The 24,633-nt window shown below is 40.1% G+C and overlaps 1 protein-coding gene across 11 annotated transcripts in view; it reads left to right on the top strand.

Annotated features, from left to right (window-relative positions):
- COMMD1 (copper metabolism domain containing 1) overlaps positions 1-24,633 on the top strand; it is a 236,083-nt gene that overhangs the window by 161,482 nt on the left and 49,968 nt on the right. For 5 of the 11 annotated variants that reach the window (XM_079941070.1, XM_079941067.1, XM_079941072.1 and 2 more), the window contains one exon: positions 988-1,645. In XM_079941070.1, the coding sequence (XP_079797196.1) occupies positions 988-1,042 (55 nt within the window). In that variant the 3' untranslated portion in view covers positions 1,043-1,645. Of the gene's footprint in view, positions 1-987; positions 1,646-2,676; positions 3,374-9,227; positions 10,693-12,132; positions 12,148-24,633 lie in introns of those variants that run through there. The other 6 variants (XR_013831080.1, XM_079941073.1, XR_013831079.1 and 3 more) reach the window with 5 other exon arrangements.

Genomic DNA, 24,633 nt, shown 5'->3' with positions numbered 1-24,633 from the left:
TGGTGACTGTGCCATCAACAAACGGGGATAATAGGCATGTCATTTAACATGCCTGGGGCCTCAATTTCATAACCTGAAAAACAAGGTTAGTTGGGTTATATGGTCTCTAAGAATTCATACTGCTCTAAAATTACATGGTTATTGTTCTTTGGGATCTTGAATATGGTCACTCTTAAAATCCTATACTTTTCCCTTGTCTCTCAAGACAGTGTGGACCTAGCATTTGTCCAGTGTTACATGAAATTTCTGTCACCACACTTCAAAGGCCTTTTTCTTTGATTTCTACCTAATTTGGGGTTGATTGATCCTAACAGTTATTGAGAGGAATGTTTTTGAGGGAAATCTTGGGAGAGTTGGCTTGTAGCAAGTGGAAAGGCCTCAGAAATGTTTAAGCTGTTTCAAGATCTGGTTATCTTTCAATTATCTGGTTGATGTTTCCCAAGCAACTTGTTCCCAGCTTGTCACAATTTCTAGTATAACCACTAAATCCAAGGTAGCCCAATTCCGAGGCAAACACAGAGCCAATCTAAATCCTCCTTCCATTGTTTTTATTACAGGGTGCTATGGAGACAGCATGGACTTTGGAGTCAGCCAGAGCTGGGAGTTCACAATCTGACTCTGCCTTTTTCTGATTTTGTGATACAGGTTAACCTCCCTGTGTCTCAGAGTCATCATCTATAAAACAGCAATACTTAAGTACTTACCTTAAAAATTATTATGGGATTAAATGTGATGACAGACAAGAAGAGCTTCTCATGTGCCTCTTAAAGAGAACACCAGACATTTGTATACCTCTTTAGCATTTATGAAACACCTCATAGAAGTAGTTTCATTTAGGGTGTTGTGTGGATAAAATATCATTTAGGTATTGAGGCCTGAGTCAGGCTTGCTGGGTAGGGGCCCTGGGCTTTGGAGCTAGGTCACACCAGATCCAGAGCCTTGGCTATCTTGAGGGTCTTGTCTAAAATATCCTTTTATATCTTCCAGGAATCTGAATTTCTGTGTTTGGAGTTTGATGAGGTCAAGGTCACCGAAGTCCTGAAGAAGCTCTCGGAGGTAGAAGAAAGTATCAGCACACTGATGCAGCCAGCCTAGCTGAAGATGGAGCTGTTGAAGCAAAGGTGTTCATGATCCCTCCCCAGGGACCTGCTTTTTTTTAAAAAAAAAAAATCTTATTCCCCCAATAGTATTAAATCCTCAAGTTCAAATCTTGCCTGCCTCAGCTTGCTGCGATTTCTTTCTCTCTTCCTTTCATTTACTCTTATAGTTGATCTACTGCAGACGTTCTTATACTTCAGCATACAGAGGCACTCAGAAAAGCATTTTTTTTAAAAAAAGGCCTTAAGGACCTTATCCACAGAGACTTGGATTCAGTAGGACTGGGGTGGGATCAGCTTTAGAAACCCTTGCTATGGTGGCTTATTCCTGGGTAGGCTTATAGGAATTTATACATGATAAATCATGTATAAATTTGGTCAAGGCTGACCAAATATGGCCTGAGCTGAGGCCTAGAGGAGCCTGCCTAACCTAGAAGAGGTTTACTGACCTTAGTAAGACATGAGATGCTTCTGGAACTGATTGAGGCATTTGTATTAGTTCTGCTTAAATCTTGGGGGGTCTGGTTTGATCTGAGCTACTGAGAAACTTGGGCTTTTCTGGAACCTAGAACTAAATTGGCCTCATCATAAAGGGTCTCCCTTCACTTATCTCAAGTCAGGATTGTGGGAAGGGAAAATGTCTCTTGAAGTGATGTGAGGTCTTTACCTCAGAAAATTTTACCTAAATCATCAAATAAAACTTTTTCAAGACAATTTCTTCAAGAAAACTAGCATAAAAACTAGGTCCTGGGAATTCCCTGGTGGCGTGGTGGTTAAGGATCTGCCTGACAACGCGGGGGACACGGGTTCAAGCCCTGGTCCGGGAAGATCCCACATGCCGTGGAGCAACTAAGCCCGTGTGCCACAACTACTGAGCCTGCGCTCTGGAGCCCGCGCGCCACAACTACTGAGCCTGTGAGCCACAGCTACTGAAGCCCGCGCCCCTAGAGCCCTTGCTCTGCAACAAAGAGAAGCCACTGCAATGAGAAGCCTGTGCACCGCAACAAAGAATAGTCCCCGCTTGCCGCAACTAGAGAAAGCCCGCGTGCAGCAACGAACACCCAACGTACCCAATAAATAAATAAACAAACAAACTAGGTCCTGGTAGAGAAGTTATACCAAACACCAAGAATATTCTAAGAGGAGGAACTGTCAACTAGTACATTGAGGCTATGGTCCTTGTTGAACAGGTTTTGTCATCTGACACTGATAACATTTAGAAACTTCAGTTGCCTTTGGGATGTAATGTGTCCCAAAAATGTAGTGCTCTTGGTCTGTGGTTACAGCATATGTCAGTTCTAATGAGTTTATTCCAGGGCAGTAATAATTCCTCTTCTGTTAAGCATTTTCTCCTAAATCAGTTTAAAGACATTTTAGGAGCTTTTCCAAAACCCAAGCAGAAAATTTGGCTTCCTCCCTGATTAAAACCATCCCAGCAGTTAGCAGACAATAACCAGAAAGTTTTAAATGTAGCCCCTGTGGACCCTTCAGAAAACATCTTGAAACAGTATGGTAAATAGATTCAGAAAAGGCGCGTGGTTTGGCGAAAGAACTATTAAAACTTGCTTTCTGTTCTCAGGGCTACTGTCACGTGATCCAGGAGAATTTAGATAATGTCTCCTGCTGTAAAATGGAGGAAAAGAATATCTCATCAGATAATGGGATTCCAGATGTCACTGAAAGGAAGAACTGTAGCTACCATGTTAGTATTGAGTCACATTTCCAATGAAAGTCTATGGAGGCCTGAAGGAACAGTCCATGGGCCCACAGGGAGAGGGCATCATAGTTGTGGTTTGAAGCTCTATTTAGGTCATTCTGTGAAAGTAATAGCCACAAAAGTGGACATGGGCTTTTTTATTATATCCCCAAACCCTAGGTCATTGGTAAAACTGTGAACGCATACTGAATTTTTCAGAATAATGATAATAATAATAAAAGAAACTGGTTGCTGAAGGTGGGCCCCATATTTAACACTAAACACTTTTGAATGCAGGTGGTTTCAGACAGGGTGTGTTTGCATGTGTTTTATGTTTACTGGTGATTTTTTACTTTCTGATTGCCAAGGGAGTATTATGTTTATTATAGTCTATTGTGAAAATATAGTACTCACTAAGAAGAGTTAAATGACCCATCAACCTAATATACAGAGATAACAAAAAGAAGGCTAGGACTAGAAGAAGAGTTGACTTTCCCTGAATAAATTCCTGGAAGTGGAGCACATGGGTTTTTTGGGTTTTTTTATTATTATTATTATTGAGGTATAGTTGATGTACAGAGCACACAGTTTTTAAGACTTTGATAAACATTACAAATTGCTCTCCAAAAAGGTTAATATCAGTTTGTATTACCTCTAAGAAAGTATGCGACTAAATCATTCCCTTTCTTGCCTATTGGATATTATCTGCTTTTTGTATTTTCTGGTACTGACCTGTTTTTGTAAATTTTTGCAAAGGGCACTTACTTATACTAGGACACCTTCCTGGGGATGGGGCAAGCATGGAGAAAGGACCAGGAAAGGAGAAAACTGGCATAAGGGTCCCAGCAGACCCCACTAGGTTTCCTACCTCTATAACCCTAGGTTAAAACCACTTTATTTTGAGTTCAGGAAATGTGGAGCAAAATAAAAATAATCCTCAGCCTGAATTGGGCCTTGTAGAAATTGTCCCTGCTTAAACCATAAGCACTGTAACTTTAGTCTGTTTAGAAACAGTACAGACAAGCCAAACGTTGCTTTCAAAATAAAGTCAGAAAGAATCTCCAGACTTCAGCAGTTTCATGTTGATAGGGAGCAAAGGATTTGGCCTTATTCTCAGGACTGCCTTTTCTTGGAAGCTCTGGTTCCTATCAGCTTCATCAGTGGAGGCTTAAATTCGACTATTATAGCCTCCTCTTTCCTTTATATAACCTCTCTTCCCCCAGTCTTGCTTTAACGATGATTCAAAAGGAATTGCAGCATTTTAAAGTTTAGTTTAACTTAGTCTTTCCCAAGTGCAAGCAGGTGGTGAAAAGCAAACGATCACATTGAGTATCTGAAATCTTAAATAGCTGACATTGTGTCAAGCTAGTAATTATTGAAGCTCTTTTTTTAGACCTGAGTGAAAATTTGGAAAACAGAATATAATAGAAATTAAAGGAAAATAAATGTTAAACAGATGTTAGAAAATATTGTTTTCTGAAGTACACAATAAATATCTAGACCAGTGAAGGGACAAGGATATAGAAGGAGGCCTTCTGGAGTCAGATCAGAAATGGTTTGATACTTTTCTAAAAGAACAGGATGCTGGAAAAGATGGGCCTTTGTGAGACAGTCGCCACCTTATAATTCTTAACTGTCCAACTTCCCAGCCAAGGTTTTCAAATATTTTAGATGGTGATTTAGCCAGCAGAAGGGAAAACGTAAATAGAACATAATTAGTTTGCATTTAACTCTAGTTGCAAAGTGTACAGTTTTTTACCTCAAAATTTGAGAAATAGCAATTTTTATCTAAGTGCAGTCAGTTCTCCCTTATCTGGGGACGGCCATAAACGTCTCTTGCCACGTCACAACTACATGCCGTGCTCACTAGCTTATGTTGCAAAAGGAACCTGCCTCGGCCTGTTTCCTGTCAGATAAATGGTGCCAACCAACATAATTCACAAGTTTAGTACATATATTATCAGAATAAAATACTAAGCCTGTACATGAGAAGATAGTAAAATACGGGTATTTACATCTTTTACTCACCAAGCACTGTAAGTAGGCCTTTTGTTTCTCTCTTACCTGCTCTTGGCTAGTTTTCTGTTTCTTACTAGTGTTAGGGTTTCAAGTTCTGTTGATTTACAGGATGGAGGTGGGGGAGAAATGGGAAGGGGGGAAATATAGGTTTGATTGCACAGTGGAATAAGAGATTAAACTACTAGTTTAAAGGAATTTAGGCTGAATAATGAAAATAGTTAAAATCCTTAATGCTGCTATTATACTGTTTTTACATTAAAGAAATAAAAATAAATTGGGGAATTTTATATGATTCATATTCTGGCTATTTTTAGAACCATGGCTAAAATTTGGCACTGATCTCCAAATGACCGATTTGGAGGCTTTTGTAGAAGCTATTTTATCATCTTGTCAAAATGGGGAAACATCTGGAGAGACAGGGCAGAGGACTTGTACAAGGCCATCGTCAGGAAGAGACCTTAAGGTACTGTCTTCCATCTCTATGTTCTACCTGCCAGACTCACCAAAAGAATAAAATGTGCTTGTAGAAAATACCTATGTCTTAGCTCATTGTGTTTAGATGATGATAATTTTTCCAGTGATGATTTTTCTTTGGAGATATGACCTTGAGGGCTGTGAGGTCCAGTGTCACTTGCAACCTGCATCCACATTAGACCTGTCTCTGTGCTGAGGCTGCTAATGTCCTTTGTAGAGCCTGATGCTATTTCTTATTACCTTGGCTTCACTCAATGCCACCCATCTCTAGGACAATGTGCAAGATGAGTCTGCTGCCACATGGGGCTTCCTGGCTGTCCACAGTACCCAGACAGGCAGCAGATTATCCTTATCCTTGCTGGACAACCATGACCCAAGCTTACTAAATACAACATAACTCTTGTTCATTAATTCATTATAATAATGTCTATAGTGAATTCTGTAGCAGCCACTTCCTCACTGTTACGGTTTTCTCAACATGGTCTACCCACAGTGCAGTAGAAGAGAAGTCAGATTTTTTTTTTTTTACATTTTAATTATAAAAGTAACACATGTTGGGAATTCCCTGGCTGTCCAGTGGTTAGGACTCCATGCTTTCACTGCAAGAGGCACAGGTTCAATCCCTGGTCAGGAAACTAAGATCCCATAAGCCACATGGTGCAGCCAAAAAAAAAAAAAAAAGTAACACGTGCTCATTAAAAATTATTAAAGATTATTTAATTTTTAAATCAGTATAGAATTGTATAGAATCAGTCTTCCTTGCCTTTTGCTTTCAAAAAAAGTCTCTCTCCCCTGAAGTAGTTGCTGTTAACAGTCTGGAAGGTGTGTTTCCTTCCAGACACTTTCTAGGCACATCAAAGTAAGGGGGTATATACATACATACATACACACACATATACTATATCTATATCCATATATATGTTGATATAGTTATATGTTCAAGTATACCTTCAAAGCATCATTTTAGTGGTCCTTAACTTTTGGATGATACTTTATGTCTTAAAGAATCCAATGAAAGCTATGGTTTCTCTTTCCCAGAAAAAAGACATGCACATATTCACTGAATTTTTCATTCAGTGTCAGGAGTTTCATGAATTCCCAGAAAGCAATCTGCCACCACCTCTACCAATCCCCTAAGGTTTATGGAGCCAGGGGCAACCAAGAAAATAACAACAATTTGTAGTGGATTTGGAGAGGATTATTATTTACAGCAGAAACCTAATGAATCCGTATACTCAGGGTGCTCTTAGTTGAATTTTCTGGTCAACAGAGTTTATCACAAAATCTTTTTTAGTTACAAAACTTTGAATTAAAAACATTATAAAAAGTCTCAGTTCACTCCCCTCTGTGACAGACAAGGATCCCTCAGTACTCCATTCTCATCCCTTTGTGCCTGCTGAACTTTCACAACTGCCATCACAGCGCCTAAGCATTTTAGTACACCTCTTTGTCTGCACATCTGTCTCCCCCCACCCCTCCCCCCACCCCATGGCTGTGAACTCCTTAAGGAGAGGGACCTTATCTCATCATCTTTGTATGCTTCCCCCTCCCCCTGCCTACAAAAGTCTCCACAATTGTGCATGAGATGAATGAGCATCAGAGGTGTGATGATTGAGTTGAGTATTAATCAAATCCAGTGGTTCCATTTACTAGGGAAAAAGAAAGCATTGGAGTCAGAGAGATGTAGGTTTCAATCACAGCTCTGCACAGGCCTGACTGTGGGACCTCAGGCGAGTTTAGTTTTCTCATCTGAAAAATAGGGCTGATTTTTTTTTTTAAGGGATGATAAATCGAATTCACAGGATTAGATACTATAGGATAAATAGGATTTAGGAGATAGTCTAAAAGACATCTTTTAGAGACCCAAGGGCTCTTTGCCCGGGTCAAATCCTGGCTCTTTTATTTACAAGTTGTGCAAACTAGGGCAACTTATTTAACATCTCTTTGCCTCAGTTTCTTCATTTGTAAAAATGAGATGATAATACAATAATACCTACCTCAGTTGGCATACTAGGAGAATAAAATGAGTTAATATGTAGAAAGCACCTGGGATAATATCTGCACAGAGTTGGCACATATAAATGTTTGCTGTTGCTATTTTTATTATCATTATTACTACTGTTAGGAACTGTCTTCTTAGGAAGCTAAAACCAGTAACCATGAAGCAGTTTACAAGCATTTCAGGTCAGTGGTCAATTAAGTGCTAAATTGAATGGTACAAACACAATTGCTATGAGAGTTTCAGCAAAGAAAAAGGTCAGAGGGGGCTGGAGTCATCTGGAAAGGTTTATAAGCCAAAGCTTTTTAAAATCAGGTGAACTCGTGAAGATAGAGGGGTATGTTTTTGGATCTGGAGGTGGAAAGGGAACACGTTTCCAGGAATGGGTAGGGTCACTCCTTTTCATGGAAGGGGCCTGCCTTTTCTCTTGGTGGATGTTTACAGTTCCGAATCTTATCTGGCTCACAATCTGGGGCTCAGGTTCTAGGTGATGAGTTGTCATAAATGGAGAGCTGAGAAAAGGGAGACTAATGCAGTTGTGTTCCTGTGGAAGACAATCAAACAAAGCTAAACGTAGCTGGAGTCAGAGAATCTGTAACTACTAACAGACGCAGGACTGTGCAACTAACAAACCCCAAGGCTTACTCCCTCCCTGAGGAGGTGAGGCCACAAGCAGTTACTGTAGCATGCCTGGTGGAACTCTGGGCCCATTCTGGCTCGATTGAGAAGGAAGGTGAAGTCTGTTGTTCTTTCAAGGGTTGCTTACCTGCCTCCTGAAGAGAATTCCCAGGGCCTAGATTCTGGAAAGGGAAGGGAAAGCAACGAGAAATAAAAAACAACCTTTGTCTTGTTAGCCCATGAGATTCACGTTCATGCCCCGCAAGCACTTTGCAGGAAGGAATGAGTGGGTTTTTTTGGCTGCGTTGGGTCTTTGTTGCTGCGCGCGGGCTTTCTCTAGTTGTGGTGAGCAGGAGCTACTCTTCGTTGCGGTGCGCAGGCTTCTCATTGCAGTGGCTTCTCTTGTTGTGGAGCATGGGCTCTAGGCATGTGGGCTTCAGTAGTTGTGGTATGTGGGCTCAGAAGTTGTGGCTCACGGGCTCTAGAGCGCAGGCTTAGTAGTTGTGGCGCATGGGCTTAGTTGCTCTGCGGCATGTGGGATCTTCCCAGACCAGGGCTCGAACCCATGTCCCCTGCATTGGCAGGCAGATTCTTAACCATTGTGCCACCAAGGAAGCCCAGAATGAGTGTTCTTTAAAAAAAATTCATTCCTACCTGCTCTTTCCCACAAAGCAGAGTTCATTTGTGGCGACTTAACGGGGGTGAAGGTTGTTACTCTGTAAAACTGAACTTTGCCCAGAGAGTTTGTATTTGCTGTCAACCAACAGCCAAAGAATGGCCCAGGAAGGCAGATGGGCCAGGTAACATTCACTGTCCCCTGGAGCCCCACCCTAACCTGGAGTGGCCGGCCCAGGTAGGGGCTAGAGGTGAGGTGCCAAATCCTCTGGGCACTGAAGGTCCACCTGGCTTTGGACCTCATAGACCAAGGAGGTGCCTTTCCCCAGATCCCCTCTGAGGTGGAAGAAAGCAAATCACTTCATAAATTACTTACTGTATGATCCATTAAACCATAGATGTAACCATTTGCTGGTTAGTGTACCACCACTTTAAATATGGTCTATAGGGAATTTAGAGAAAAATCTTTTCCCCCAGTATCAGGAAGTAAGTTTAATAAATAAGTAAGTAAATAATAACTAACCAGATAATTTGAGTAGAGGAGTATCCAGTGGGCAAGTTATCAGACCCACCCAATTCCCTTGCTGAGACAGATGGAAAAAAGCTGATCCTTCTTTGCATCTATGCTTATGTATGTAACTTTAGTAAATGGGGAAGAGTAAGGCAAAAGTTTAACAAACAGTCCGCTTTCCTCTCCCTGTACACATAGGGAGCTGTTGAATAAAAAGCCAAGGGAATTTGATTCTGAAGTTCCCTGAAGAGCTGGAGAAATCTCCTCACGGAGGAGCTGACCCTGGGAGAATCAACTTGCAGGCCCTGTGGGAAAGCAGCCGGAGAATCACTGCTGGAGAGGTGAGACCCAGCTAGTCCCTATTGACCTGCATGAGCCCCCGGAGAGAAGTGGTTGCTGCATAACAGCAGGGCCATTCTTTGTAGATGGAACACTACACCTAGTTTTGTACCTGGAAGCTTAACCAATTAATAAGCCACTTAACTGTGGTTTGTTAAGAAGCTGGTTTGGGGAGAGACGAGGGTTTAAACTCTTATCCTTTCCTTCCATTTTATCTTATCCTTGTCCTGGAAAAGGACTGAAGATTGCTGGTGACTTGTTCCATTTCTTACCCTTATTTTGCCAGGTGCTAAATCACCCAGTCAGTCAGCATTAAGCACATGCTTCCAGCTAAGTTTTTTGAGAGATTAAAAATGTTTCAACTGTCAAAAGTATCACCATAGTCTTAGGAAAAATCAGGACTTTTGTAGGATTTCTGTGCTTTCATAGTTTTTTTGTTTTTTTCAGTTTTTTTAAATTATAAGTACAAAGAAGGGAGGAGACTCATAATCTTTTTACAGGGACTGTTAAGGGTCTTAATCAGGCCTGATATCCCACAAAGTTTCCAGGGTGCCCTGTGGGAGGAGTATAGGGCTGCCCAAGAGGCCGAGGCCACTGGAAGAGGGATTGATTATATTTCAGGGTTAAGAGGGTACCTCCCGTTCCGGGAGCTCAGAACATGGACCTTGGCCTTTTGGGTGGAAGTGTATGGACATTTCTGTCTTCAAGGAGCTGTTTTGGTTTGGTTTTAACTTTATGCAAATAATACATGGATACATTGTCCTTGAGAAGCATTTAAACCTTATAATTAAGGCTAAAGTCCTCTATGACCAATACCGTCCATCGTGGTTTCTTCCTCCTCTTCCTCAGCAATAATCTCTGTGATCACTTTGAGTGTATCTCCTTCCATGGTTTTTTTATGATTTTTACCTACCTGCATATATGGCCATATTTACAGTACTGTTTTATGTATTCCTGTAACACAAGTGCAATCACACTGTATGTATTATCCTGCAAATTGCTTTTTTCCCTCAACAGCATGTTTTGGAACTTTTCTAAATTAGTACTACAGAGACCAACAACCCACCAAACTGATATAGAGAATATTTCAAAGTGGAAGCATCTGAACTACAGAAGATGCTGAAAGAAATCTCATTAGAACTTCCCTTATCTGATCAGAACAGAGCTCTACTAGACCCAGCTGCCAGCACTCTCCCCCCATCACCCTTACGGCTCAAATTAGGGAGGCTGACCTTGGGCACCGAGACATCCCCCCAAAATTGTGTAAACACATCTCACCAGAGCCTTCCATCCTTTGAAGCCCAAAGCCCCTCCCCTCCTATTAACCTGGTATATAAACCTTTACTCCTAGCTATTCTGGGAGCTACTCTAGAGTAGTACAGGGAGTACTATGGGGTGGTCCTGCATTCATAATATTAATACATTTTTCTTCTGTTAATTTGTGTGTTGTCAGTTCATGTGCATCGCACTCCCCTCAGTCAGACCTAAGTTGGTAGAGAAGTTTTTCCTCCCAAAAGTTTATATAAATTTACCTCACTAATTTCAACTGCTGCATAGTATTACAGAGAGACAATAGGTTTGGGTTTTGTTTTTCTTTAATTCCCTATCAATGGATTTTTAGGTTGTTTCCAGTTTTTCCCCATGGCAAACAATACTGCAGTGAATATACTTGCACATGCCTCCCTATATACATGTGCAAATATATCTTAGAAAACAGGAATTGCTATATCATGGGTTATACGCTTTTTAGATTCTAGACACTGGCAAATAGACTGGAGTACGATAAATGTTTAACAGCCAGTCTCCCATAAAAGGAGGTAGGGGCTAATTTGTAGCATTTGTCCTATTTCCATTGTGTGAGTTCTCCCACCATGGCCAATTTCAAACTACTAATATTCATTACTGAACTTGGACTTGGGACGAGTTATACACCGTTAGCTCTTGCAAGCTGGTACGAACTGGCTCCAGCACAGTTCGAGAATTCCTCAAACTCAGGATGCAGATAGATACCGGCAAATAGCCCTCCGAAGTAGCCCAACCAACTTGTACTTTCGCAAGCAGTGTATGAACCTGTCTTGATAATATTACAGTTTTTTGCAAATATGAGTCAAAAAACGATACCTCATTTTGCCTTGCATATTCCCAGTCATCAATGAGGTTGAGCATCTTTTCACATTTTATCAGTATTTCCTGCTCTGTGAAATGGTCCATATCCTTTGCCTGTTTGTTTTTTCTTGTTGTTGTTTTACTTATTCATCTTTTTCTTACTGATTTGTTGGAGCCCTTGATGTAGTCTGAAAATATATTGTCCTTCAAGTAGTTTTCAATCTATTTTAGAGAATAAAATTGGAGGAATATTCCCAAATTCTATTGAGTACCTACTATATGAACATACCCATCAAGGACTGGGACTGAGAAAAGTACACATGATGTACATCAAATTCTGTGTGTACTTGTGTACCATTGTGGTAGGGTCAGTTGAACACACATGTGCATACCACTAGTACTAATAACAAGTAATTACTGTGAAAAATACATAAATTGTATTTTGGCTCAGTCAGGCTATTTGTTGTATTTTTCATAAGCATATTATCGATCATTTCTCTTGGGGTCACTTAGGTCACTGGACTTTTTTCCTGAAGGAATATATATACCAGCACTTCTTATTCACACTGAAGTCTCTTGTGAGTCTTCCTGTGAGGTCTCATCCTCATCTTTTCACTGTTGGCCCTGATCTGAAAAGGTGGAGTGCTTTTCTCTCCAGGCTATTCTTCCCTGAAAATGACTGGCTGCCCCAGCAGCTTGCTGTCTTCTGGGATGAATTAAGAACTACAGTTTTGCCCAGGAGGAACCAAGATGGCGGAGTAGAAGGACGTGCTCTCAACCCCCTCTTGTGAGAACACCAGAATCACAACTAACTGCTGGACAATCATCGACAGGAAGACACTGGAAATCACCAAAAAGGATACCCCACATCCAAAGACAAAAGGGAAGCCACAATGAGATGGTAGGAGGGGACCAATCACAGTAAAATCATATCCCATCACTGCTGGGTGGGTGACTCACAGACTGGAGAACACTTATACCAGAGAAGTCCACCCACTGGAGTGAAGGTTCTGAGCCCCACATCAGGCTTCCCAACCTGGGAGTCCAGCAACGGGAGGAGAAATTCCTAGAGAATCAGACTTTGAAGCCTAGTGGGATTTGATTGCAGAACTTAGACAGGACTGGGGGAAACAGAGACTCCACTCTTGGAGGGCACACACAAAGTGTGTGCATTGGGACCCAGGGGAAGGAGCAGTGACCCCAGGGGAGACTGAACCAGACCTACCTGCTAGTGTTGGAGGGTCTCCTGCAGAGGCAGGGGGTGTCTGTGGCTCACCATGGGGACAAGGAAACTGGCAGCAGAAGTTCTGGGACGTACTCCTTGGCATGAGCCCTCCCAGAGTCTGTCATTAGCCTCACCAAAGAGCCCAGGTAGGCTCCAGTGTTGGGGTGCCTCAGACCAAACAACCAACAGGGAGGGAACCCAGCCCCACCCATCAGTGGTCAAGATTAAAGTTTTACTGAGCTCTGCCCAGCAGGGCAACAGTCAGCTGTACCCACCACCAGTCCCTCCCATCAGGAAACTTACACAAGCCTCTTAGATAGCCTCATCCACCAGAGGGCAGACAGCAGAAGCAAAAAGAACTACAATCCTGCAGCCAGTGGATCAAAAACCACATTCACAGAAAGATAGACAAGATGAAAAGGCAGAGGGCTATGTACCAGATGAAGGAACAAAATAAAACCCCAGAAAAACAACTAAATGAAGTGGAGATAGGCAACCTTCCAGAAAAAGAATTCAGAATAGTGATAGTGAAGATGATCCAGGACCTCGGAAAAAGAATGGAGGCAAAGATCGAGAAGGTGCAAGAAATGTTTAACAACAACCTAGAAGACTTAAAGAACAAACAGAGATGAACAATACAATAACTGAAATGAAAACTACACTAGAAGGAATCAATAGCAGAATAACTGAGGTAGAAGAATGGATAAGTGACCTGGAAGACAGAATGGTGTGGAATTCACTGCTGCAGAACACAATAAAGAAAAATGAATGAAAAGAAATGAAGACAGCCTAAGAAACCTCTGAGACAACATTAAACGCAACAACATTCACATTGTAGGGGACCCAGAAGGAGAAGAGAGAGAGAAAGGACCCGAGAAAATATTTGAAGAGATTATAGTTGAAAACTTCCCTAACATGGGAAAGGAAATAGCCACCCAAGTCCAGGAAGCACAGCAAGTCCCATACAGGATAAACCCAAGGAGAAACAGGCCGAGACACATAGTAATCAAATTGGCGAAAATTAAAGACAAAAATTATTGAAGGCAGCAAGGGAAAAATGACAACATACAAGGGAACTCCCATAAGGTTAACAGCTGATTTCTCAGCAGAAACTCTACAAGCCAGAAGGGAGTGGCATGATATACTTAAAGTGTGGAAAGGGAAGAACCTACAACTAAGATTCCTCTACCCGACAAGGATCTCATTCAGATTCGATGGAGAAATCAAAAGCTTTACAGACAATCAAAAGCTAAGAGAATTCAGCACCACCAAACCACCTCTACGATAAATGCTACAGGAACTTCTGTAAGTGGGAAACACAAGAGAAGAAAAGGACCTACAAAAACAAACCCAAAACAATTAAGAAAATGGTCACATTAACATACATACCAATAATTACCTTAAATGTGAATGGATTAAATGCTCCAACCAAAAGACACAGGCTTGCGGAGTGGATACAAAAACAAGACCCATATATATACTGTTTGCAAGAGACCCACTTCAGACCTAGGGACACATTCAGGCTGAAAGTGAGGGTATGGAAAAAGATATTCCATGCAAATGGAAGTCAAAAGAAAGCTGGAATAGCAACACTCATATCAGATAAAATAGACTTTAAAATAAAGAATGTTACAAGAGACAAGGAAGGACACTACATAATGATAAAGGGATCAACCCAAGAAGAAGATATAACAATTATAAATATATATGCACCCAACGTAGGAGCACCTCAATACATAAGGCAACTGCTATAAAAGAGGAAATCGACAGTAACACAATAATAGTGGGGGACTTTAACACCTCACTTACACCAATGGACAGATCATCCAAAATGAAAATAAATAAGGAAAAAGAAGCTTTAAATAACACAATAGACCAGATAGATTTAATTGATATTTAAAGGACATTCCATCCAAAAACAGCAGATTACACTTTCTTCTCAAGTGCACACGGAACATTCTCCAGGATAGATCACATCTTGGGTCACAAATCAAACGTCAGTAAATTTAAGAAAATTGAAATCATATCAAGCATCTTTTCTGACCACAACGCTATGAGATTAGAAATCAATTACAGGGAAAAAAACGTAAAAAACACAAACACATGGAGGCTAAACAATCCATTACTAAATAACCAAGAGATCACTGAAGAAATCAAAGAGGAAATAAAAAAATACCTAGAGACAAATGACAATGAAAACATGATGATCCAAAACCTATGGGATGCAGCAAAAGCAATTCTAAGAGGGAAGTTTATAGCTATACAAGCCTACCTCAAGAAACAAGAAAAATCTCAAATAAACAATCTAATCTTACACCTAAAGGAACTAGAGAAAGAAGAACAAACAAAACCCAAAGTTAGCAGAAGGAAAGAAATCATAAAGATCAGAGCAGAAATAAATGAAATAAAAACAAAGAAAACAGTAGCAAAGATCAATAAAACTAAATGCTGGTTCTTTGAGAAGATAAACAAAATTGATAAATCATTAGCCAGACTCATCAAGAAAAAGAGGGAAAGGACTCAAATCAATAAAATTAGAAATGAAAAAGGAGAAGTTACGACAGACACCACAGAAATACAAAGCATCCTAAGAGACTACTACAAGTAACTCTATGCCAATAAAATGGACAACCTGGAAGAAATGGACAAATTCTTAGGTATAACCTTCCAGGACTGAACCAGGAAGAAATAGAAAATATGAACAGACCAATCACAAGTAATGAAATTTAAAATGTGATTAAAAATCTTCCAACAAAAGTCCAGGACCAGATGGCTTCACAGGTGAATTCTATCAAACATTTAGAGATGAGCTAACACCCATCCTTCTCAAACTCTTCCAAAAAATTGCAGAGGAAGGAACACTCTCAAACTCATTCTATGAGGCCACCATCACCCTGATACCAAAACCAGACAAAGATACTACAAAAAAAGAAAATTACAGACCAATATCACTGATGAATATAGATGCAAAAATCCTCAACAAAATACTAGCAAACAGAATCCAACAACACAGTAAAAGGATCATACACCATGATCAAGTGTGATTTATCCCAGGGATGCAAGGATTCTTCTATATATGCAAATCAATCAAAGTGATACACCATATTAACATTGAAGAATAAAAACCATATGATCATCTCAATAGATGCAGATAAAGCTTTTGACAAAATTCAACACGCTTTTATGATAAAAGCTCTCCAGAAAGTGGGCATAGAGGGAACCTACCTCAACATAATAAAGGCCATATACAACAAACCCACAGCAAACGTCATTCTCAATGGTGAAAAACTGAAAGCATTTCCTCTAAGATCAGGAACAAGACAAGGATGTCCACTCTCATCACTATTATTCAATATAGTTTTGGAAGTCGTAGCCACGGCAATCAGAGAAGAAAGAGAAAGAAAAGGAATACAAATTGGAAGAGAAGAAGTAAAACTGTCGGTGTTTGCAGATGACATGATACTATACATAGAGAATCCTAAAGATGCCACCAGAAAACTACTAGAGCTAATCAGTGAATTTGGTAAAGTTGCAGGATACAAAATTAATGCATGGATATCTCTGGCATTCCTATACACTAATGATGAAAAATCTGAAAGAGAAATTAAGGACACACTCCCATTTACCACTGCAACAAAAAGAATAAAATACCTAGGAATAAACCTACCTAGGGAGACAAAAGACATGTATGCAGAAAACTATAAGACACTGATGAAAGAAATTAAAGATGATACAAATAGATGGAGAGATATACCATGTTCTTAGATTGGAAGAATCAACATTGTGAGAATGACTCTACTACCCAAAGCAATCTACAGATTCAATGCAATCTGTATCAAACTACCAATGGCATTTTTCACAGAACTAGAACAAAAAATTTCACAATTTGTATGGAAACACAAATAGTGTTTAGCCAAAGCAGTGTTGAGGGAAAAAAATGGAGCTGGAGGAATCAGACTCCCTGACTTCAGACTATACTACAAAGCTACAGTAATCAAGACAATATGGTACTGGCACAAAAACAGAAACATAGATCAATGGAACAAGATAGAAAGTCCAGAGATAAACCCACGCACCTATGGTCAACTAATCTATGACAAAGGAGGTAAGGATGTACAATGGAGAAAAGACAGTCTCTTTAATAAGTGGTGCTGGGAAAACTGGACAGGTACATGTAAAAGAATGAAATTAGAACACTCCCTAACACCATACACAAAAATAAACTCAAAATGGATTCGAGACCTAAATGTAAGACCTGACACTATAAAACTAGAGGAAAACATAGGAAGAACACTCTTTGACATAAATCACACAAGATCTTTTTTGATCCACCTCCTAGAGTAATGGAAATAAAAACAAAAATAAACAAATGGGACCTAATGAAACTTAAAAGCTTTTGCAGAGCAAAGGAAACTACCAACAAGAGGAAAAGACAGCCCTAAGAATGGGAGAAAATATTTGCAAACGAATCAAAGGACAGAGGATTAATCTCCAAAATATATTACAGCTCATGCAGCTCAATGTTAAAGAAACAATCCAATCCAAAAATGGGCAGAAGACCTAAATAGATATCTCTGCAAATAAGACATACAGATGGCGAAGAAGCACATGAGAAGCTGCTCAACATCACTAATTATTAGAGAAATGCAAATCAAAGGCACAGTGAGGTATCACCTCACACCATTTAGAATGGGCATCATTAGAAAATCTGCAAACAACAAATGCCGGAGAGGGAGTGGAGAAAATGGAACCCTCTTGCAGTGTTCGTGGGAATGTAAATTGATACAGCCACTATGGAGAACAGTATGGAGATTCCTTAAAAAACTAAAAATGGAATTACCATATTATCCAGCAATCCCACTACTGGGCATATACCCAGAGAAAACCATAATTCAAAAAGACACACGCAACCCAGTGTTCATTGCAGCACTATTTACAATAGCCAGGTCATGGAAGCAACCTAAATGCCCATCGACAGATGAATGGATAAAGAAGATGTGGTACATATATACAATGGAATATTACTCAGCCATAAAAAGGAACGAAATTGGGTAATTTGTTGAGACGTGGATGGATCTAGAGACTGTCATACAGAGTGAAGTAAGTCAGAGAAAAACAAATATCGTATATTAACGCATGTATGTGGAACCTAGAAAAATGGTACAGATGAACCAATTTGCAGGGCAGAAGTTGAGACACAGATGTAGAGAACAAACTTATGCACAGCAAGGGGGAAAGCCGTGGGGGGGTGGGGATGGTGGTGTGATGAATTGGGCATTTGGAATTGACATGTATACACTGATGTGTATAAAATTGATGACCAATAAGAACCTGCTGTATAAAAAAATAAATAAAATAAAATTCAAAAATTAAAGAAAATAAATAATTTACCTTGTAGGGTAACATAAGCTCTTCAAATTAACTGTGTGCACAAATAGTAAAGCTTTCTGAACAATATACATCTTATATAAACTTATAAGGGTGACTTTTGTACACTATTTTATGCTTTATTTTATGCATTGAAACATTTTTTCAGTTTTATCTCAAAAAAAATAAAGAATTCAATCACCCCAACCAAAAAAAAAAAAAAAAGGAACTACAGTTTTTCTCTGGGATGGACTGTTCCCATAATCCCTCAAATGCAGGATGCAGGAGATGGCCTGTTTTTACAAAGGCAGGGCTGTGGAGAAGAAAACAATAGAGGTGTCATCTGAGATGGGAGTGGTTATCTGCCAAATGCAGTTATGACTGCTTATAATTTGCTGCTCAGAGAGATTTCATACTTGAACCATATATCAAAAGTTTTAAGTTGAAAACATATTGAAATGGTACCAGGTGGTAGCGCAGATGTTAGGGAGGGAAACTCTTGAATCCCCAGGTTTCCTGACATTCTTGCCCTTCCTCCTTCCCCCAGTACCATGCCCAGTACTGGTTTTAGTGAATTCTGAACGAGGATCTTGATTCTCTGAATTCGCACTTAACTGGAAATGGTAACTTTGGTAATATGTTAGAGCAGCAAGTAGTTCTTAACCAGGGATGGACATCAGAATCCCCTGGGGAATATCTATTAACATGCCAAGTCTGCTGAATCAGAGTCTGGGTGGAGGGCAGGCATGTGTATTTGGTGAAAGTTCTTGAATAATTTTTTTTAATTGAAGTATAGTTGATTTACAGTATCATACACAGTTGTAAATATCAGGTGCACAGCACAGTGATTCAGCTTTATGTATGTATGTGTGTGTGTGTGTGTATATATACACACACACACACATATACACATACACACATACATATATATATGAATTTTCAGATTCTTTTCCCTTACAGCTTATTACAAAATATTGAGTATAGTTCACCATGCTATACAGTAGATCCTTGTTAGTTATCTATTTTATATAAAGTAATGTGTATATGTTAATCCCATCCTCCTAATTTATCCACCCGCTCTTCTCCTTTGGTAACCATAAGTTTGTGTTCTATGTCTGTGAGTCTATTTCTGTTTTGTAAATGAGTTCGTTTGTATCTTTTTTTTTTTTTCCAGATTCCACATGTAAGTGATATCATATGATATTTGTCTTTCTCTGTCTGGCTTACTTCACTTAGTAAAATAATCTCTAGTTCCATCCTTGTTGCTACAAATGGCATTATTTCATTCTTTTTTATGGCTGAGCAGTATTCCATCGTGTATATATACCACATCTTTATCCATTCATCTGTTGATGGACATTTAGTTTTCTTCCATGTCTTGGCTATTGTAAATAGTGCTGCTATGAACATTGGGGTCCATGTAGCATTTTGAATTATAGTTTTCTCTGGATATATGCCCAGGAGTGGGATTGCAGGATCATATGGTAACTCTAGTTTTTAAGGAACCTCCATCGTGTTCTCCACAGTGACCGTACCAATTTACATTCCCACCAACAATATAGGAGGGTTCCTTTTTCTCCACACCCTCTCCAGCATTTATTATTTGTAGACTTATTGATGATGGCCATTCTGACCAGAGTGATGTGATACCTCATTATAGTTTTGATTTGCATTTCTCTAATAATTAGCAATGTTGAGCATCTTTTTATGTGTTTTTTGGCCATTTGTATGTTTTCCCTGGAGAAATGTCTATTTAGATCTTCTACCCATTTTCTGATTGGGTCGTTTGTCTTTTTGATATTGAGCTGTATGAGCTGTTTGTATATTTTGGAAATTAATCCCTTGGAATAACTCTGATGTGCCCTCATGACTAGGAACAACTATTCTATACTAGTGCCTTTCTGTGGCAAGATTGGTACAGACATTCAGAGTAAGTGTTAGAAACATTTATAGCAATGTCTGTTGAATGTAATAAGAAGGTTGAGCTTATACAGGCATACCTGGTAGATTCTACAGGTTTTGTTCCAGACCACCACAATAAAGTGAATACCACAATAAAACAAATACCACAATAAAACAAATACCACATTAAAGTGAATCACACAAATTTTTTGTTTCCCAGTGCATATAAAGGTTATGTTTGCATTATACTGTAGTCTAAGTGTGCAATAGCATTATGTCTAAAAAAAAAGTATATAAAAATAGGACACGGGGAGGGGGAAGGGTAAGCTGGGACGAAGTGAGAGAGTGGCATGGACTTATATATACTACCAAATGTGAAATAGATAGCTAATGGGAAGCAGCTGCACAGCACAGGGAGATCATCTTGGTGCTTTGTGACCACCTAGTGGGGTGGGATAGGGAGGGCGGGAGGCAGACGCAAGAGGGAGGAGATATGGGGATATATGTATTTGTATAGCTGGTTCACTTTGTTATAAAGCAGAAACTAACACACCATTGTAAAGCAATTATACTCCAATAAAGATATTAAAAAAGATACTTTATTGATAAAAAAAATGCTAACCATTGTCTGACAGCACAAGGTTTCCACAAACCTTCAATTTGTAAAAGTAGCAGTATCTGTGAAGTGCAATAAAACAAGGTATGCCTGTATCGTGCATATCTTTAATTTCATTTTGTGTTTTACAAAATTATGTATCTTACAAAATTATCAGGCTGTGATAGATTGGAAATTTTATAAATTTTCTGGTTTGGCAGTTTTCTGATCTTAGGTGAGTAAGTCTCAATGACCCCTCTGGTAGGTCGTTGAGAGGATTAGCAGTAATGAATGTACCTAAAGCACTTAGCACAGTGCCCGACATTAATAGAAGTTAATGGGATTCCTTCACGGAACAGTTCCTAACAAAACTATCTTCCAGTTGGCTGTTGAAGAACCCAGAATCATCGAGTGTTGTGAGTGAATCTTTTTATTCAGGCTCATGCATCATATTCTAACCAACCTAGAGTACATGGCATGGCAGAGATTTGAGTGCCTTTATAAACCATTCAACCATGAGTAAGGGGGCTTAGTGGCCATGGCACTTATAGGCCAACCCCTGGCTAGCAGATCTTCCCCCAGTCTCCTTCCTGTCTCCTCTCATATTCCCCTTCCCCATAGTACTTTTCTCTGTTTCTTCCCCCAAAGATCCCAACTGCTTTTATTTCTTAAAAAGCACAGTCATTTTCTGTTCCTGAAGGAGCATGGGGGGTAGAAATTTCTGGCCACTGTGGTCTGGCCTCCTGTTCAAGCGTCTAAAAATAACCAGACTGTTCATACTGGGCCAATTAACCTCCTGCTGGCATTGGTGCTATGTCCTTATTGTGCTAAAAGAGTATCTGTTCCTTCTTTTGACTTATTACAAAAAGCCCCTTTCTCTTACCTTCATCTTGGTAGATATCAGTATCATTATTATTGGGGGCAGTGTTGCATGATGGTTAAATATAGGTACTTTGAAGCCAGGAACTTTGGACTGAATTCTGACTCTGCTCCTTGTTAGCTGTGTTGCTTAGGGAAAACATAATTTTTAAAAATTATCGTAATTAATATTAGAAGCAATAATATCAGGGCTATTTATTCTAGTGGAGAATGAGTTTGAGCCCTAGCCTAACTTGAATATTCAAGAAGGTGAAATGTAGTAAAAGGCTTTAACAGGCCATCTTTTCTTCCGGGATTCCACAGTTCTTTTGGATGACAGCACAGATCACTGGTTTGGTCTGACTAATTCTGAACTTCTCTGGTTAGGGTTTTTAAATTTAAGTAATGTGATTTAAAATTCCTCTGTGATTGGGACTTCCCTCGTGGTCCAATGGTTAAGACTCCACGCTTCCACTGCAGGGGCCGCATATTCGCTCCCTGGTTGGGGAACTAAGATCCCACGTGCCACGCAGCCCAAAAAATAATCATCATAATAAAATAAATAAATAAATGTGAAAAGAAACAGGTGAAATTAGTTTTAAAAAAAATTCCTCTGGGGCTTCCCTGGTGGTGCAGTGGTTGAGAGTCCACCTGCCGATGCAGGGGACACGGGTTCGTGCCCCAGTCCAGGAAGATCTCACGTGCCGCGGAACGGCTGGGCCCGTGAGCCATGGCCGCTGAGCCTGCATGTCCGGAGCCTGTGCTCCGCAACGGGAGAGGCCACAACAGTGAGAGGCCCGCGTACTACAAAAAAAAAAAAAAATTATGAACATAACACTAAATATAACACTATAATTATGAATAAATACTGCTACTATAGACATTTGCATATGGATTTTTGGGTGAACAGAAATTTTCACTTCTCTTGGGTAAATATTGAGGAGTGGGATGTTTAATTCTATGAGAAACTGCCAAACTTTTCCAAAGTGGTGGTACCATTTTCCATTCCCATCAACAATATAGTCCTCCACATTTTCATCAGCACTTGACATTGTTAGTCAAATGGCCGATTACAGCCATTTTAATGCATATGTAGTGGTATTTCATTGTGGTTTTAGTTTGCAATTCCCTAATGACTTATGATATTAAGCATCTTTTCACATGCTTATTTGCCATTTGTATACCTTCTTTGGTGAAGTATCTGTTCAAATATTTTGCCCATTTTTAGTAGGTTATTTGTTGTGTGAGCTCTCTGTGTATTCTGAATACAAGTCCTTTATCAGATATGTGTTTTTTAAGTATTTTCTCCCAATCTGTGGTTTGTCTTTTCTTTTTAATAGTGTCTTTCAAAGAGCAAAGCTTTTAATTTTGATGAAGTCCAGTTTATTTTTATGGGTTGCTCTTTTGATGTCATTGTACATGTTTTTCAGCCCTTCTGTGAGTTTGAGATTTTCTTTTATTTTTTTCTGCTTTTTTTGGGGGGGGGGGGGCGTGCTGCTGAAGAAATGAAACGTTTCATAGTAAAAAGTTGGGAGGAAAAAGAAGGCAGAGACAGCTATTTTTTAAAAAAGCAAGCAATTATTAAAAGGCAAACAAATGGAGTTTTTTAAAAACTCCATTCTGGCTCCTTTTCACCCTTTAGTCTTCTGCAGATGCAGTCCCCTTCAAACCTTCTGTTTCTTCTTCAGTTCCTTGTTTAATCAATCTCAGAGAACAAGAGAGAGCAGGAGTGAGAGACACAGAGGGAAATGTGATTCTGGAACATTCCAGAGTTCATGATGGGGAGTTTTGGACTAGAGTGGTAGTGATCCAGACTCCTCAGCCTCAGCAATTGGAGTTGATTTTGGCTGTGAAATGAATACCCAGCTCTTACTAAAAGCAGACTCTGAGACTGCAGAGGGATAGACAGTTCTGCTGGTCTCTGGGGTCTGACTTGGTGCTGCCTCAGTTACTGACGAACCTCGGGCAGTTGGCAGGCCTCCATGCCTCAGCCAGACCTGGTGAAGAGGCTTGCTGAAGCTGCAGTCTGGACCTGCAGTCTGAGGTAGTCCTCAGTATGGCAGGTAACATCTTGTTGCATGTAGAAGTCCTCCAAAACCAGAAGATGAGCAAAGGGAATTCCAGCCTCCGAACTGGCTTCCTCTCCTCCTGCTTCCCAGCTGTCTTCCTGCTGTACACACCTCTGTCATCTCTCCTGGGCAGAGGTTTGTCCATCCCATCCTATTCAGAGACTGTTGGTATCTCCCTCACACCACCCCCTCTATGATGCTTTGAAGTTGGTTTGAAGGGACAATAAGAACCTAGGACAGACTCCCTGTAGGATCTTTCAAGGTGGTAACCCAGATAGAGGAAGACCTAAGACATTTTTTGAACTCCTTGTCATGACCCTCTGGTTTCCCTTGCTTTCCCTGCTGTTGCACTCATTCTGCCAAAAAGGAAAAAGTTGAAAACAGATGGAAGCTTGACTCAATTTGGGTCCTAATTTTCTGATTCCTGGCCTGAGCCTGTGTCAGATGACCTGAGTTAGCCCTGTCATAAATTATATTCTGGATGATCTTTGGAACAGGTCCTTCTGGATGGTCTTTGGAATACCCTAACCTGCCCGAGTCTGTTTTGGGTTAAACCCAGCATTGTCACTTTTTCAAAAATAGGCTTCTCCCCAGGAGAAGGCACCTCTCTTTATTAGGGCCACAGCTAACTTTGAACCCTGCTGGCTGCCTTCAGTACATGGATGATATGGTGGCTTTTGTGTGTCACTGACTTCTCGAAGTTCATACCTTGCAAACCAGCCAGACCCTATTTCATGCTTGATTCAGCCATATTGGAGTTTCCCTGTGGCCAGGTTCTCACTCCCCCAATCAGCTTCAGGTGCTTCCCCAGCACCACCAACTCCTTATCCCAGAGCACCTGCTAAGTACAGCCAATCTCCACGGCACTATTAGTACGTGGTTGCTGCTCCCAATAGAACAACAGCTGATGTTACTATAGCACTTTTCTATTTAGAAAGCACAGTTAAACACAGTCTTACTTCATGCTTACCCCAACCTTGTGAAGTAGCTACTCTTACTCCCATTTTTCAGGTGAGGAATCTGAGGCTCAAAGAGATAAAGTCACTTATCCATGGTTACACAGCTTGTTTTGAGAGGGACAAAACTGGGATTCAAACCCAGGTCTTCTGAGAAAAATAAAATATATGTCTGTAGTTGCTTTTA

The sequence above is a fragment of the Stenella coeruleoalba genome (genome assembly GCF_951394435.1).
Source record: "Stenella coeruleoalba genome assembly, chromosome: 13".
In the NCBI taxonomy this organism is placed as follows: Eukaryota; Metazoa; Chordata; class Mammalia; order Artiodactyla; family Delphinidae; genus Stenella; species Stenella coeruleoalba.
This window is presented reverse-complemented; position numbering and strand designations above follow the sequence as displayed.